This window comes from Netta rufina (genome assembly GCF_964035555.1).
Source record: "Netta rufina genome assembly, chromosome: 8".
Classification (NCBI taxonomy): domain Eukaryota; kingdom Metazoa; phylum Chordata; class Aves; order Anseriformes; family Anatidae; genus Netta; species Netta rufina.
This window is the reverse complement of record NC_140131.1, coordinates 3737400-3753056: the sequence shown is the minus strand read 5'-3', so window position 1 is coordinate 3753056 and position 15657 is coordinate 3737400. Positions and strand designations below refer to the sequence as shown.

Genomic DNA, 15657 nt, shown 5'->3' with positions numbered 1-15657 from the left:
GGCAATGTAGTTCTTTAATAAGATGATGTGTTTTTTAAGTACACTTTCATAATTTGTGTTGACTTTGAGGTCCAGTGATTTATACTAATTCTGTTATGCTGAAATAATAGAAGAGAGAACTATCAGAAAGGAACTGAGAAAAAATGGAAAACTTGCTCTGAATTGTGTGAAAGGGTTGTTTTTAGGAGGTGTTGGGCAGGTGTTCTTTTAAAATTATTCAAAAAATATGAATTCTCTGCATGTTTAAGGAGTGGCTGAGCCTTGAACAGTAAAAAGGATGTTGAGTAAGGCTCAGATATGTTCTTTACCCACAGGTGTTTGTGCATGCATGTATACAGTAAGCTGATATCCAGTATTTAAAAAGGAGTGGACCTAGAGAGCCAGCATCTAATGAAGTGGTATAGGAATTACAGTTTTGTTTAGTAGATCTGTTTGATAGAGTTTTAAATTATGATCACAAACAAGCTGTTTCTTAATGTTGCATTGTTTAGGCTATATCTGATGTTTTATCTAGTAATGTCATCACGATATATATATTTTTAACTTACTTATTGAAGCCATAATATTGATTGACACTTCTCATTTAAACTAATTCTTAATAAATTCACTTGTAAGGTCTCAGTCTTCCTTGATATTTTCCAAGAATATAAGAAAGGTAGGTTTTCTTTATGATTCAGGAAAGCATAACCCAAAAAGCGTATTGTCCCTGTTTAAATGCCAGTTAACTAACACGTGCTACACGCTCTTATGTTTGACAGGATGTTAAAATTAACACAACAGCTTTCACTAGAAAAACTTTAAAGATTCTAGCCTCTTAATCCTTCCCCATTTTATGGCTGTTAATATACTGACTGTTTCAGTACAGTGTTGTATTCTCATTTGCTTAGCTGTGAGCACTCAGTATCAAACCTGTTTGATTGTTGCCAAAAATGCATGCTCTATATGAAGCTGTCCAGGTTTTTTCTTTTGCGTGTGTGCTTACCAGCTTATGGCGCTTGAAACTGCTTCTTGCGCAACCATCCACTGCTGAGCGCACGGCAGTACTGTGTTAGTGTGCTAGCCAGTGCCATCCTGCTTTTTATTGTTAAGTACAAGCAAGATGGAGAGTAACCTTGACACCAGTACTTATTTTTTTTTTGTATGGCATCCATGGTATCCTTTTTAATAAAAGTACTAGTTTCTCTCCATATCCCATTGTAAGCCTTTACCATGGTTTCAGTTACAAAAATTTATCTTTTTAAGAGGGACTTCTCCTTTAGTGCTTCATAACTTACATACACTAAAGCATCTGTATGCTGTGTAAATTACATTCTAAAGTTTCTAAACCCTCAACCTTTTTCATAAACTAATTTGGTGATATACTGCTGTCTTGCTTTAGTTCTTTCTGGTTGGACAGGTCTTACAGTGGTGATGCTGTTTTATCTATGCTAGGTGGCTGCCCTTCAGGATGAAAAAAACAGCTTGATGTCAGAAAATGAGATTATGAATGACAGACTAGAGCAATTAGATGACTCTATTGATGATCCAAATACTGTGGTAGCAAAAAAGTATTTTCATGCACAGTTGCAACTAGAACAACTTCAAGAAGAAAACTTCAGGTATGAAACCATTTTATTTTTCTTTCAAAGAACCCTTGCTTGTCATGTCAGATACATCACAAGATTTTCTGATACCCCTTAAGGATTTCCCATCTTAATTTCCTTTGCTATAAAAACTTTCTACTACTGTATTAACATAACCTATTTTAAAGATGGCCTTTACCCTGAAGGAAAAAAAAGCTGTTATTTTGTAATCACAGTATTGTGGCCCTTCGACACTTTTTTAAAAGGTGATGGAAAGCAGAAATAAGCACCAACGTGATTTGTGTTTAAAAAAGTCTCCCTAATGCGCTGATTTCTTTCACATATTAGTCTTTCTTCTTGTAATTCCTATGAAAAAAAATTTCATGTGATTCCTTGAAATATCATATCATATAAATTTGCAGTACAGAATCCATTGTGATTTAACAAGCAGACAGTCAAAAGTTTACAGTACCCTTTTTTGACTACTTAAATCAATAGGTTTCCCTTTTCTTACTTTAATAGTTCTAGCACTAAATGGGTCATCATGAGCAAAATATGTAATGAATATGGATTCTTAATAGACTTCCTGTTTTTGATCTGGTAGGCTTGAAGCTGCAAAAGATGATTATCGTGTCCATTGTGAAGATCTAGAAAAACAACTGATTGAACTGCAACACAGAAACAACGAACTGACCTCTTTGGCAGAAGAATCTAGGGCACTGAAAGACGAAAATGATATTCTTAGGTATGTAATATACACAGCTTTCTTTTTTCTTTCTTTCTTTCTTTTTTTTTTTTTTTTTCTCCACGTTGGCAGGATTTAATGACTAAACCTAAGGGTTTGTATTTCAAAAGAATTCTTTACAGCTCTTACTTCTGTGGATGGGTCTTACCCAAACGAGGTCTAAAATAAATGTTCGAAAAAGGTCCCTTGACAAAGCAGGGATGAAATGCAAGGTTTCACACATAACCTCGTCTTAGTATAAGAATTCTTCTGCAAAGCAGGGTAAAATAAGTACAGATATTGTTCTTTACGTGCAATGGAAGGTTAAGTTCTGGATGAATTAGGAAATTTTTGTATGAGTGTGAATGTGTGTTTTATTAAGGGGGACATTTTTACTAAGGAAAACATTTTACGCTGTCAAGAGGCTGACTTTTCTGATGTAGAAAAGTGCATGTGCAGCTAGCGCTTTGACATAACTTTTGGTATCATGTGGCTGGCCAATACACACAAGTCCATAAATGTTGGGGGCACTCTTAGTATTTCCCAACCCTTTGTGTCCAGGCCCGTGTTGCCACAAATGCAAGTACCAGCTGCCTCTAGAGAGGGTCCATCCAATGACTGGATGCGCTGCTGGGTGCACACATTTACATGAACTGTTTCAAAGGGTCAGCAAAATAAAGCAGTAAGATTTAATTCTGCTTTTAAGCATGTTGCGTCTGCCTTTGAAAATTGCTTGAATTTGCATGAAAGAAGAATCTGACTCTAGTCTCTCTAGAAGAAACATACTTTGCTAATTCCTGCTTATTCTTTAAGGGCTACTGCAGACAAAGCAAGTAAGCTGGAATCAACTATTGAGGTATATCGTAAAAAGCTACAGGATCTGAATGACTTCCGCAGACAAGTCAAATCTCTGCAGGAAACCAACATGATGTATATGCACAATACAGTCAGTCTGGAAGATGAACTAAAGAAAGCCAATGCAGCCCGTGCCCAGTTAGAAACCTACAAAAGACAGGTAGGACTGCAACTATACTTAAGATGTTACTTTTTTTCTTTTGATATTCTTACTTAAGTGCAAATACTTTTATTATTTTTAATTGGAAAAAAAAAATCAACAGAAACAATGAATGGCTTAATCTAACAGGCCGTGGATTTAAATCATTCAAAAAAAATGTAGTTGCTTTTTAATTGATGACGATGTCATCAACAAAAATTAATTTGATGGGCTGTGGACTTAACCTGTATTGCCCCCTTAGACCTTTCTCTCTCTGAAAACTCCCTCATATTCTGCAGTTTGCTTTAATAAACCAGGAAAGAGAGTCAAGCTAGCAATTTTAACTGTAGCTTCCCTCTCAGTCAACTGTTTGTTGATGATTTGGAGGTTTTACTTACTTACTTCAACCAAGGTAACTTGTGTTCCTGGGGAGAAGTTGTTCAGCTATTACTGAGATGACATGCATGTAATATTAACTTTCTTCAGGGTAATTTACTTTAAACCATGAAAGTTGCATTTATTTCGACAATAAAACATTAAACTCCTGCAATAATGAAAGGAGCTACCTGAACTTGTTAAATCATTCAAAAAGCTCATTACCTCTTAATTAATAACAACAACAACAACAAAAAAAAAAAAACACAAAACATGCAAAAGCTTGGAGGATCAGCTGTTTATTTTTGCTAAACTGGGTATGAATGAAGGTTCTAACATAATTCTTAAAGACAGAATGTTGAAACCTTCATGCGCTGAATGTCTTCTCTTAATAAAAAGGTCCAGGAACTTCATAACAAGCTGTCTGAAGAATCAAAAAGAGCTGATAAGCTAGCATTTGAGATGAAACGACTTGAAGAAAAACATGAAGCTTTAATCAAAGAAAAAGAAGTAAGTGTCTTGAATGAGAGCTTATATGAACATCTAATGAAAATCAGTGCTGTATGTTTCACATTTTTTTGTTTTATGGATATAGATATATATATACATAGAATACATAGTACTAGTCCTTATTAGTGTTATTTGGTCCTAAAATGTTGCAGTGTGACTTACTTTCATCTCTGTTTTCTTAGAGACTGATAGTGCAGTGTGATGCATTAAAAGAGACTAATGAAGAGCTCCGGTATTCACAGATGCAGCAGGATCATCTGACTCAAGCAGGTATTGCTTTATATTCAGAGGCTTTTCTTTGTATGTTAATTATTTCTGTATGTTTGTTCAAACGAACTTCTCATGCAATTTCAGGTGCATCTCGTGTTAGAAGCCACGATAATCTTGCTGCTGAAATTCTGCCGGTAGAATATAGGTAAGACACACAAACATTGAGCCAGTTTTGGGATTTTTATGCGTGGGGCGTAATATTAACCATCTCCATGTGAGTTCAGTATTTTCAGCAACAACTTTGTCTCCCACTTAGATTTCTCTCCATGATGCTTCTCTAGACTCCCATGTAGCTTTTAATAATTATTTCCCAAAAACATAACTGATTTGCATTCTTTTTTTTTTTTTTTCTTAAGTCAGTTTCCTTTATGTAGAGGTTGGCTTGAAAATATCCATTTAAGGATTGAAACAATTCTCATCTTTTGGCTTGCAGACAAAACAAACAAACAATACACAGCAAGTAAGACAGAATAGCAAAGGCTAGCTAATGTTACTGTGAAAGTCTGGCAGAATAAAACATAAAGGATCAGTAAAATTTGAATATGGAATTATATAATCTAAACCTTTCTCATTTCTCTTCAAAACCTGGTGTATTGTTTGAGAATTTTAAGTTACACTTAATCAAAAATTGAGTTATTCTCCTGAGTGTATTCCTGAGGGGAACTTATTTTGCTCAATTTAGACAGAACAGGAATATTACCTCTGATTATTTCCTAATCAGCAATGACCTTTTTGTTCTTCTTTTTGTTTCAGAGAAATGTTTATTCGGCTGCAGCATGAAAATAAGATGCTTCTGTTACAACAGGAAGGATCAGAAAATGAACGTATTATGGAGCTCCAGAATCAGCTGGAGCAAAAGCGTCGGACAGTAAACGAACTAGAAACTGAGAAAAGGTAATGGGTGAAACAGCATTCTAAATGCAGAAAAATGTTGTTTCTGGCCCTTCAGAGTGGTCTTCTGGCTTCCATCTGTAGTGTGGTACTGTGCAGGAAGCCAGTTACCCTTTTTCTTTTCGACAACGTGAAAAAAACAGGAAAGGGTAATGAGGCAAAGAAGAAGGAAAGCTTAAATGTGTTGTAAAACTTGTCGGTTCTGTGTCTAGCATGCTATGAAGGAACTTGTTGTTTATAGGATGCTCTTAGCTCTGATTTTTGGGAGACCAAGAATGGATATAAACTCTATTTCTAGAAATGCAAACAAATGATGTTATAATGCAGGGATATGGTCTGAATTTCTCTATCACTTAATGAATGCTGAAAGCAGTTTACTAGGATGTGAGTATTTAGGAGCAATTAAGCTTACTTAAACCTTAAAATGATTCTGGGTCTGTCATTATAAAATGTTTAATAAAGCTGCCAAATGTTTGTTTCAGCAGAAGTTGAAGTCAGACTAAAAGAATTTGAAATCAGTTTCTTTGTGGCTTAAGTGCTGCTGGGTAAACCCTCTGCAAAATTATCATCTAAGCATGGAGAAGAAAAGTCTTACTGTGCCATGATCTATTTAAGATAGGTATTAACTGGCTTTTCTTGGCTTTTCTACCTAAAAGGCTAAACGAGGAGCATATTGGAGAGTTAAAACAGCAGATTGAAGATCTGCAGAAGACTTTGCAGGAGCAGGGATCCAAGACAGAAGGAGTAAGTAAATGCTCAGGCTTCTTGACCTTGAATATGTCACACCAGTTTTGTTTAAAATCCTTCAGTATAGCATCACGTCTTGTTTAGATGTGCCTCTTTTTTGTGGGTGCGTTTAGTTCTGATATGTACTAAGAAGGCAAGATTCTGGATAGGTACTTTTTTTCTTTTTCTTCTTTTTTTTTCTTCATTGGTGTAAAATATCTTTATGTTGTAGCAAGAGTAAGCAAACTTGGAAACTGCTTTATTACATTGTATCAAAAAAAAATACACCACCCATTTGTTTTCACTGGAAAAGAATCATATTTTGTGTGATTCCATTTTTTCCCCTTCTTTAAGAAACTAACTCTTCTATGTTTTACTTCTTTAAATCTCTAACTGTAGGATTAAGTGATGCTATAATGAGAAGGATAGCTTTAAAGAAAGAAGATGCTGGGGTTACTTTTTGCACCAGACAGATACCATGAATGCAGTTATAGACATGCATAAAAAATGCAGTTTTTGAAGCTATGTTTGGCTTAGCTAATTTAGGTGTGCTAAATATTCTAGGCTCATCTGTAAGAACACTTTTAACATTGTGCGGTGTGAAGTATTGAAATTAACTGAATTTTAACTTTCTTTCGTAGTCTAGCAACCTGAAGCAGAAATTGGCAGCGCATATGTAAGTATGACACATGCATCCTCAATAACTTAATTATGCCAAATAATTTGACTCTTTTAGCACATAAACTGCCTAAATCTTCATACCGATGTCTTGTTTTTTCCAAGTCACTGTCTTGAGAACCCATGCATGTAGTGAGTTAAGTATTAGCATTCAGGTTTTGTCTATTCCAGTCATGATAATTTTGTTACAGTAATATTCACTTAACTATCTCTTCTTTGCTAATGGCAGTTTACCATTTTGATTCTATAACAGACTGTTAAAACCATCACTCTTGCTGTACTCAAAATGCATTTAATTCCTCTGAAATACGTCTATCCTTCCATCAGATTGTAGATCATGCTAAAGAGATGCTAGAAGGGTTTTTTGGTGTTTTTTTTTTTTTTTTTTCTTCCCCACTTTCTTGCTTCTAGCTTTAGGTAATCAAGGTTCAATTTGAAAGTCACAACTTCTGTTGTTCTTCAAAAATGCATACTAATATTCCTATTTAAACTCAAACAAATCACCGGAGTTTAAAGTTGTTGCTTACACATTTCCTATGATCAAGTTTCAACTGTCATCTCTTAACTGTGCGTGGTATTAGTTGCAAGCTTAATCCTTAGTACAGTCTTTCATTTGTAGGGAAAAATTGAGTGAAGTTCATGATGAGTTACAGAAGAAGGAGGCTGCTCTTGCAGAACTGCAGCCTGATGTCAGTCAGAACCGTAAGTAGTTGTTTTCCCTTCCCCCCCCTGTTATGTTTCTTCTGAAATGATTCATATATCCACTTGGCTATGGGATACTTGTCGGGATAAGGCTTTTTGCTAGAGTGTAGCTTTAAAACCTGAAACTGGGGGGGAAAAAAAAGTGCATAAGGAGGCCTCGTGAGGGTATTGTTTTGCTGAACGATGCCTTGCAAAATGGGAATTTGGGGTCAGATCTAAGATCTTATGGTACAGCTGAAACAAAAATAAGAACTTTGAGGGGAAATTATGTAGTAACTGAAGTTTGTTTCTTTTTCTGCGGGGAGAGGGAATGTTTTAAGTACCATGTCTATTTTTGTTTTGTATGTCATTGTTAATGATCTCTGTAAACAGCCCAGAAGATTGGAGAACTGGAAGCAGCCTTGCGAAAAAAAGATGAGGACATGAAAGCAATGGAAGAAAGATATAAAATGTACCTTGAGAAAGCAAGAAATGTGAGCGGCATATTTCTGAACATATACATTCCTACAAATTGTTGAACACATTGACTTGTCCTGTCCCTTTCCCCTCTAAAATTAGTAGCTGCATGTTGCATTTTTTGGTCAAATTGCTCAGTTGCAATCAGTGTAATGTATGAGAGAACACTGTTCAGCCTGAACCATGAGATGCATTAATGATTCTTCAATAACTTTTAATATCTTATTTCATACTGTATGAAAGCCTGGTTTTCATCCTGATTACTTGACTAGTTTGGTCTGCTTTTGTATCTCTCCTGTGAGCAAATGAGGTGCAAAGCTGACATGTAATGTATTGGTTTTGCCTTGTACAGGTGATAAAAACCTTAGACCCCAAGCTAAATCCAGCATCAGCAGAAATTATGTCACTCAGAAAACAGATAACAGAAAGAGACAAAAAGATTGAAGCATTGGAGGTAAACATTTACGCATATTTAATAATAACTTCTTACATGTTCTGCTGTCTCAGATATCAGACAATCAAATTACTGTTTCTTCATGGTGCAGTGCCCTTCAGTGCTGCATTCAGTTAGGAACTGTGCAGACCATCCAACCTAGGGATTTTTAGCTTAGCTAAATTAACATTTTATCATAGCATGAATCTGTCTGGGCGCTTTAAGTTTTTTTTTATAGTCTTTCTGTGTACACCCGAAACACTAATTTGGGTACTTTTTAAACTCTGAAAAGCTCTAAGTGAAACTGCACTAGCCTAATGGCTTTGCTTCAATACAGTAACTTGTACGGAAGTGCGGAGTCTGACCTCTTTCAGTAGTAATGTAACTTAGTTTGTGTGATTGACTAAGTATTAGGGCAATGACTTGTTTAATAGACCCATTGTTAGTGACTTCGTATATTGGAGTGCTTGAAACCAGAAGAGTGTAACCCGTTAATGCAGGAAAATTTGCTTGCCTGTGCTTCTCTGAAAGGAATGTTGGCAGTAGTCCAAGGGCGAAGGAAAACTGGGAAATGCTGCATTCAGTTTGATAGCAGCCCCGATGGGACTGGTTAGAATAGTTATTTCAGCAGGTATGACACTAAACTAGGAGGAGCTGTTGACTCCCTGGAGAGCAGAGAGGCCTTGCAGAGATACCTTGACATACTAGAGGGCTGGGCAATCACCAACCACATGAAACTTAACAAGAGAAACTCTGGATTCTGCACCTGGGACAGGCAGCCCTGGCTGTATGTATGGACCAGTGGACGAGAGGCTGGAGAGCAGCCCTGTGGAAAAGGGTCTGGGGATTTTGTTCAGCGACTTGCACATGAGCCAGCAGTGTGCCCTGGCAGCCAAAAGGGCCAACTGCACCCGGGGATGCATCAAGCATGGCACTGCTGGCCGGGCGAGGGGACTGTGCTGCTGTGTTCTCTGCTGCTGTGGCCTCACCTCAACTGCTGTGTGCAGTTTGGGGTGCTACAGTATAAGGAGGATATTAAAAGACTGTGTCATGTCCAAAGGGGCGGCAACAACAATGGTGAGAGATGTGGAGGGCAAGACACATGAGGCACACAGAATAGAAATTCAGTAATACAATAAGAATATTCTGCAGCTAGGGGTACATTCTTGTTTTTGAGTTTTCCTCACTTTAAAGTGAAGAGAGACTGCTAATCTATTTATAGACTTTCTAATACACCCTGTAGTTTTTTCATGTAGTTTTTCCATGTTTTTTCATTTTTCCATGTAGTTTTTTTCTCAGCTTTAAAATAAGTTGCAAAGTTGAAGCAGTTAGGCTTAAATAGAAGTTGCGTTTCTTGAGGTAGCCTGTAATTTCTGTCATTTAAGGAAGTATCTTTATTTACATCTGTAAGCCTTCTAGCTGCTTTGCATGTTTAAGCATTTCTGCTGCGTGTGCTTATTTCACTTCGTGGACTGAAGTAAGTTTATGCAGATTATTTCTGTGTTTTAATTGATATTCTTCTCTGTCTCATTCCAGACAGAAAACAAAATTGCTAAATTACGTGATTATGAGGAAAAGCTAATTGTAACTGCATGGTATAACAAGGTGGGTCAAAAGTTCACTTGGAGGTATCTTATAAATCAGAGAAACACATTTTGCTAAGTGTGGCAATTAAATCTTACATCTCTGTTTTTCTTTTGAAGTTTGCTATAAACTGGTGCTTAGGACAGAAACCCTGTAATTTATCTACTTGTCTAAAATATCCAGTTTGCAGGTTAGCATGGCCTCGTGCCTAAAAACATTGAACTAGGAAAAGGAGACAACTGAGAGAGTTCCAGTTTAAAATGAGATCACACTCTTCGACTTGCATTCTGGCCTGCAGTCAGGATTAGCAAAGTTCAGTTAGTTCCAGCTACAGTTTCCAGTACTGTTGAGGTAACTTGGGAAATGCCAGCATCAACATGCTTGACAGCAGCGTAAAGAGAAAATAATATAACAATCAAATATTCCGTAAAATTATGTTCAATCTTTTCTATTTGTCTTTGGTGCTTTGGAACAGGAGACTTAAAATTTGTCATAGGCCATGACTGCCATCGTGATGTACCATTTGCTATCATAAGTTTACGGAATTTATGAATTTATCAAGCTAAATTCTTGAATGTTCAGTAGGCACTTGTTACTGTTGAGGTTCTTAGGCGTGAGACCAAGAGAGACCATAGTTCCAAAGATTTTCATGTTCCTGCTTTAGATGTGTGGTGTCTAGCACAGTGTTTGTGAAGTGAAGCCAGAGCCATCCTACAGCAGTGTTGTTGCAAAGTGTTTTATAACGTTAAATTGCTATGAAAAGGACTAGAGAAAGTTTGTTTTCATTTGAATCAAAGCACAGAGTTTCATACAGACCGGGGAGGGAAATCAAACAATGAAAGTAAAATTAAATGTCATGCTTAATAAGGGAACAAGTTCACAGTGAACTAAAATTAACATTCTGTAATGAATGAATCTTATTTACTTCTGCATTGGTTTATACCTTGCATGGCACCACAAGGCTATATTAGAAATAAAATAAAAGCAATTATTTGTGCATATTAAATAAACATTAGCTTTGTGTGTGAAAGATGACCCATTTTTCTTCTGTTTTGCTGTAGTGTTAAGTATTATCTAATTCATTTACAGAGCCTAACCCTCCAGAAACTAGGTATGGAAGCTAGACTTGTTGGCAGTAGTGGAGCCTGCAGAGATGGCCCAGGACGCTCCTTCCTAGCTCAACAACGTCACGTCACCAATACCAGAAGGAATCTCACTGTTAAAGTACCAGGTGCAACATCTGATTGAACCACAAGGACCATGAGGGAAACTCACAAGCTTAAGTGTCCTTAAAAGTTTTATAGCTTCCACTTCAACTACTTGATGAAAGAGGAGGTTATGATGGAGGGCAAATGTGAATTCAACATCAGAACCTATAAAGAAGTGATTAATTTGATTGGTGGTATCTAGAAGGTAGCACGTAGCTTTCCAAGCAGAAGTAGATTTAATAACTGCAGTATGTATTTACAAGCACAACTTAAGATTTATATTTGCCTTCAGAATATATTGTAAATATAAAATTTGGCACTATATATTTAAAACTATTTAAAGCGTTTGGGCTAGAGAGTCGACTTTTGTAATAGGGAGATGTTATGCAAAAATGTACTTCAGGAAACTGGCAATATTTGATGTTTTTGCTGGGCTCTTCTGAAAATAAATTTAAAAGATTGGTACCAAGTTTTAAAAATGCTTTTTAAATAATATAAAATACAGTTTTAGAATTACGAAAATATTTGCATTTATTTAAAAAAAGAAGTCATACTAGTTGACTTGTATAAGAGAAGACAGGCTTTGTCATCTCAAGTCAGAGGCACAATTACTCAGTCTATTTAAATAACAATTAAGTTTGTGCATGTATACACTAAGGAAAGCCTGTCTTTAAGATGTTGAATTCACCAAAGCTAAATAAGCTGACTTTTTTCCTGTTTAAGAAAAAAAAAAAAATCTATTGTATTAACTCAAGTCTGGGCTATGTTTTAAAAGTCTGGAGCATTGGTACACTTCATTTATGGGGGGGGGGGAGAGTGAGAGGCCAGGGCGCAGGTAGTGGTGTGGGTGGGAAGGAAACCTGTGTATTTCCAGCTATTTATACAACCTCTTGAATAGAAATTAATTTTCTTCATTTTTAAATGTGGTTTCACTGCAGTTATTCTGAACTAATTGTGCTATGCAGGTAAATGAGAGATTGCTTTGCTAATTGTTGGCAGCAAAAATTATTTGTTGGCAGGGAGAAGAGTGCATAAACTGTAGTAGTTCCAGTATCTAGATCTAAGAAGATGAAATTGTGATTAATACCTGAAATTTGGGTGGGGGAAGTTGCTACCTTTCACAAAATTATGTCACTTTATTTACAAAGTGTCTTATTTTTGTTGCAAGCTGTATTTTTAAGAAGTTTGCTAATTCCATTCTTCTTTGCAAACAGGCTAGAACAAAGTCATTATACCTGTGGTTAAACAAAATAAAATTGCAGCACCCCTTAAATGAATGCACTTAACACTACGTAGCTGAGGGTGCTGTACCAGTCCAAAACCTAATGTAAATCTCAACCATATGCATGAGTGAAAGCATATGTCTGTCTGTACCACTAAGGCCATCTTTTGAGAACTGGGTTCAGCTTTGCTTTTGCAGAATTTTCTGCTACTTTGAATATGTTTTGAATTGTGAATTCTGCGTAGTCTTGCAGATCGCATGCCCCTCAGTATGGCTTGCTCTTTGATTTCTTCCTTCCCAAGCATCTTAATCTTTTTCTTGGGCATTCTATGCAGTGCTAGAGAAAAGGGAAGTATTCACTTTTAATACTTAGTAAGCGTTGCTTCTTAATTGAGGTGATGGCTTACAGTGTTAGATGTTTAGGCATTCTGTGAAAATTTCTTCTTGCAAAACTTACGTCTACACGAGGCATTTAAAAGCCAGACTCGTGAAAGGTGATGGGAACAGAATATTGCAAACGAGCTGTTGTTGGACAGTTATGTCTGTCAGGTTGTGTTCTTCAGGACTCTGCTTTTTTGGACTACCTCTTGGGTTTTGAAGTCTTTTACTGCTGCAGTGATAGTATTTTTATTATTATTATTATTATTAAGATACAATTGCATATTTAATCTGTTAGTGGTGTGGGAGCTGGCGGTGAGCAGCAGAACATAAGCATTTTGCTAAGGCTTACTCTCACTTTTCTAAAGCCCAGTACTTCGGTGTGTTCTAGTGAAATGTGAAACTGTCACTGATGGTGTTGAATGGGTCTCAGCTTTTGTTCTTTACAGCATGAAAACTTTCATGGACATCCTTCAAGTATCATTTAGTTAATAGGCTTGATACATTTGTTGTTCTCACAGTGGTAGAGCTGTGTCAGTAGTTTTATCAGGTGCTGAATAGTGAAAACCTTGGAGCAAATGTCTTTGATGTACGCTTCTCAAAACTGCAGACCCTGGGACCAAAAATGACCAAGAACCTCCCTATTGTTTAATTAGAAGCTTGTCTTCTGAGTAGCAATGAAAAAACTTAAATACTGAACTACTGCTGGGGATAAGCCTTTTTCAGGGCAGGGTAGTCCCCAGGATTCTTATTGGGGATGCCAAAAATGAATCAGGTGTTCAGGTATTAGAAAAGATTTTACTTATTTGGGATTTTTTCAAACTGTTAAAATGTAAAAAACGTAAATGGCTAAATGCAGTCTTATTTAGCGTTTCTTTGGGATTTTGAGAACCTGTGGAAGAGTGGCTATTTTATAGCTGGATCAACTTGCATTACGTCCTGTGAATGAGGAACTGATCTGCAGAAATAAATATTTGATAAGCCATACTGTTGTATTCACTTCAGCTCATCTGGGTGTGCAGAAAGGATCGTAATAAATATCCTTTTAATATTAACTTCATTAATGTCAAACACGGCTACTATTGGAGTTGCTGTGTTCTGGCTAAATTTCACGTGGCACAACAGCAGAACGATGTTAATCCAAGTGCTGTTTGCAGTGTGCAGCACTGCTAAGCTCTGGCCATTGCTGGGACAGAGCAAAGAAAGAGGCTGCTTGGTTCAGCAGCAGGATTAATTTGTGTCCTACCCAGATTTCACGGTTAAGAACAGATTCAAGTGATGAGTTGAAATCATGGAATATTGCTGAATTTAATCAGCACTATTAGTAATTTTGGTCGTTTTCTGGTAAAACGGGTAATACAGATCCAAAGAAGCAAAAATAAGTTCAGATTGACATATCGTTTGTTAACTCATAATTTTCTTTATATGAGATTAAGAATAACTGCTATGGAAGAGAAGTATTTTGTAGCAATAATACAAATTCGGGGCTAGTAGGTTCTTCTTAAGGTGGATCAGGCAGCAGTTTTGAGAAGACTTCGAGCAGCTGTATTGTAGTGGATTAAGAAACAGATAAATTTTCACTGAACTCATTTTTTTTTCCTTCATTAAATATATATGTATATGGGTATTCTATTTTATACAATATAAACTTACTTGGAAATAAGTAATATAAGCAATACCGATGTTTTATTTAAGTAGCCATAGTTTAGGAAATAGAAAATGAAAACAATTGTTTGAGTTTATAATGTCTAGTAAAATGATTTTCTTAAGACTTCCTTGCTTTTTTCCCCTTTCCCCCCACTAGTCAAGCTAGAGTTAAGACTTTCTGTGTATCAGTGTCTACATCGTCAGTTTAAAACAAATGTAAACACTGTGTTGCATAGAACCTGAAAAGTTGCACTAATTTTTAATCTTTTTTGTTTTGTTTCTTTGGAAATAATTCTTTTATATTCACATAAAGATTTTTAAAATTAATGTATTGGTGTCTTTATTCCAAGCAATGCCTTTAATGGTCCCCAGCTGCTGTAAGTATCCGTACTTGTAGGCAACATATGAAGTGATTCTGCCTGTTGTTACAATCACCCTGTCCCAAATGTCCCACTGTGTGATACGTGTCTTACAGCAGCAAATCTGAGGTGTGCTGCCTTGGCCTTGTCCTTTCAGCTTGTTCCAGCTTACAGTTCTGCTTTTGTATGAAGCTGGGTCCCGCTCCTCAGTTGGCTGGCAGTCATCTGGTGAAGTGGAAAGGCTAAAGGCTGCTACAAATGAGCTGTCAAATGACTTACGTAATTGCTCATAGCTACTGAAATATGCTCAGATCTCTGCATGCTCTCCTCAGCCACACCAAAGAGGACACTGATGACACTGAGGTACCTGCTTCCGCAACCCCTGGCCCTTTTTTGTTTGGAGAAAAAAAACGACTGCTCTCTTCAGTCTGTGTTGCAGGTTGTCAGTTTGACAACTTCCCTGTTCCTGAGCCCTAACCTCAACCTAGAAGTGAGACTGAGGCCAGGCAGCCTCTCGGGCCTCTAGCACGAAGATCAACAGGGAGAAAGTGGCAAGTTTCCTTCAGGGGCCTTGTTGCAGACCTGCTTTTACCACAGAGCTTGATTTTTTTCTCTGAACCACGATCCTTGCCCTGAGCAGCCTGACATGTAAGCAAGCACTTGTATTGCCTGTTATCCATGAGGAGGGGGAGCTGAGGGATCTCCTGATGCAGAAGGGTCTTTGTGCTGCTGGAGATGTCCCAGTGAGGGGGAAGCAAATGGCCAGATACAGAAGAATCTCTCTTCTGTGCGCGTATGTGTTATTTCTAAGACAGGACTTAAAAACATTTTCAGAGAACAAAACTGCAGGTGTTTATTTGAGGGAGAAGGGAAGGAAAGAGGTTATCAGCTGCGCAGGAAGCCTGAGCCAAGCTGCAGGATGTTTTCAGCCAGTATCT

The 15657-nt window shown here is 37.0% G+C and overlaps 1 protein-coding gene across 1 annotated transcript in view; it reads left to right on the top strand.

Moving 5' to 3' along the window:
• HOOK1 (hook microtubule tethering protein 1) overlaps window positions 1-14662 on the top strand; it is a 29998-nt gene extending 15336 nt beyond the window's left edge. The window contains exons 9-22 of the mRNA XM_084291359.1: window positions 1432-1598; window positions 2167-2307; window positions 3100-3301; window positions 4055-4165; window positions 4348-4435; window positions 4520-4580; window positions 5189-5329; window positions 5983-6070; window positions 6694-6728; window positions 7350-7432; window positions 7805-7905; window positions 8241-8342; window positions 9858-9926; window positions 10995-14662. Coding sequence (XP_084147485.1) covers window positions 1432-1598; window positions 2167-2307; window positions 3100-3301; window positions 4055-4165; window positions 4348-4435; window positions 4520-4580; window positions 5189-5329; window positions 5983-6070; window positions 6694-6728; window positions 7350-7432; window positions 7805-7905; window positions 8241-8342; window positions 9858-9926; window positions 10995-11153 — 1548 coding nt within the window. The 3' untranslated portion in view covers window positions 11154-14662. The remainder of the gene's footprint in view (window positions 1-1431; window positions 1599-2166; window positions 2308-3099; window positions 3302-4054; window positions 4166-4347; window positions 4436-4519; window positions 4581-5188; window positions 5330-5982; window positions 6071-6693; window positions 6729-7349; window positions 7433-7804; window positions 7906-8240; window positions 8343-9857; window positions 9927-10994) is intronic.
• The last annotated feature ends 995 nt before the right edge of the window (window positions 14663-15657 follow it).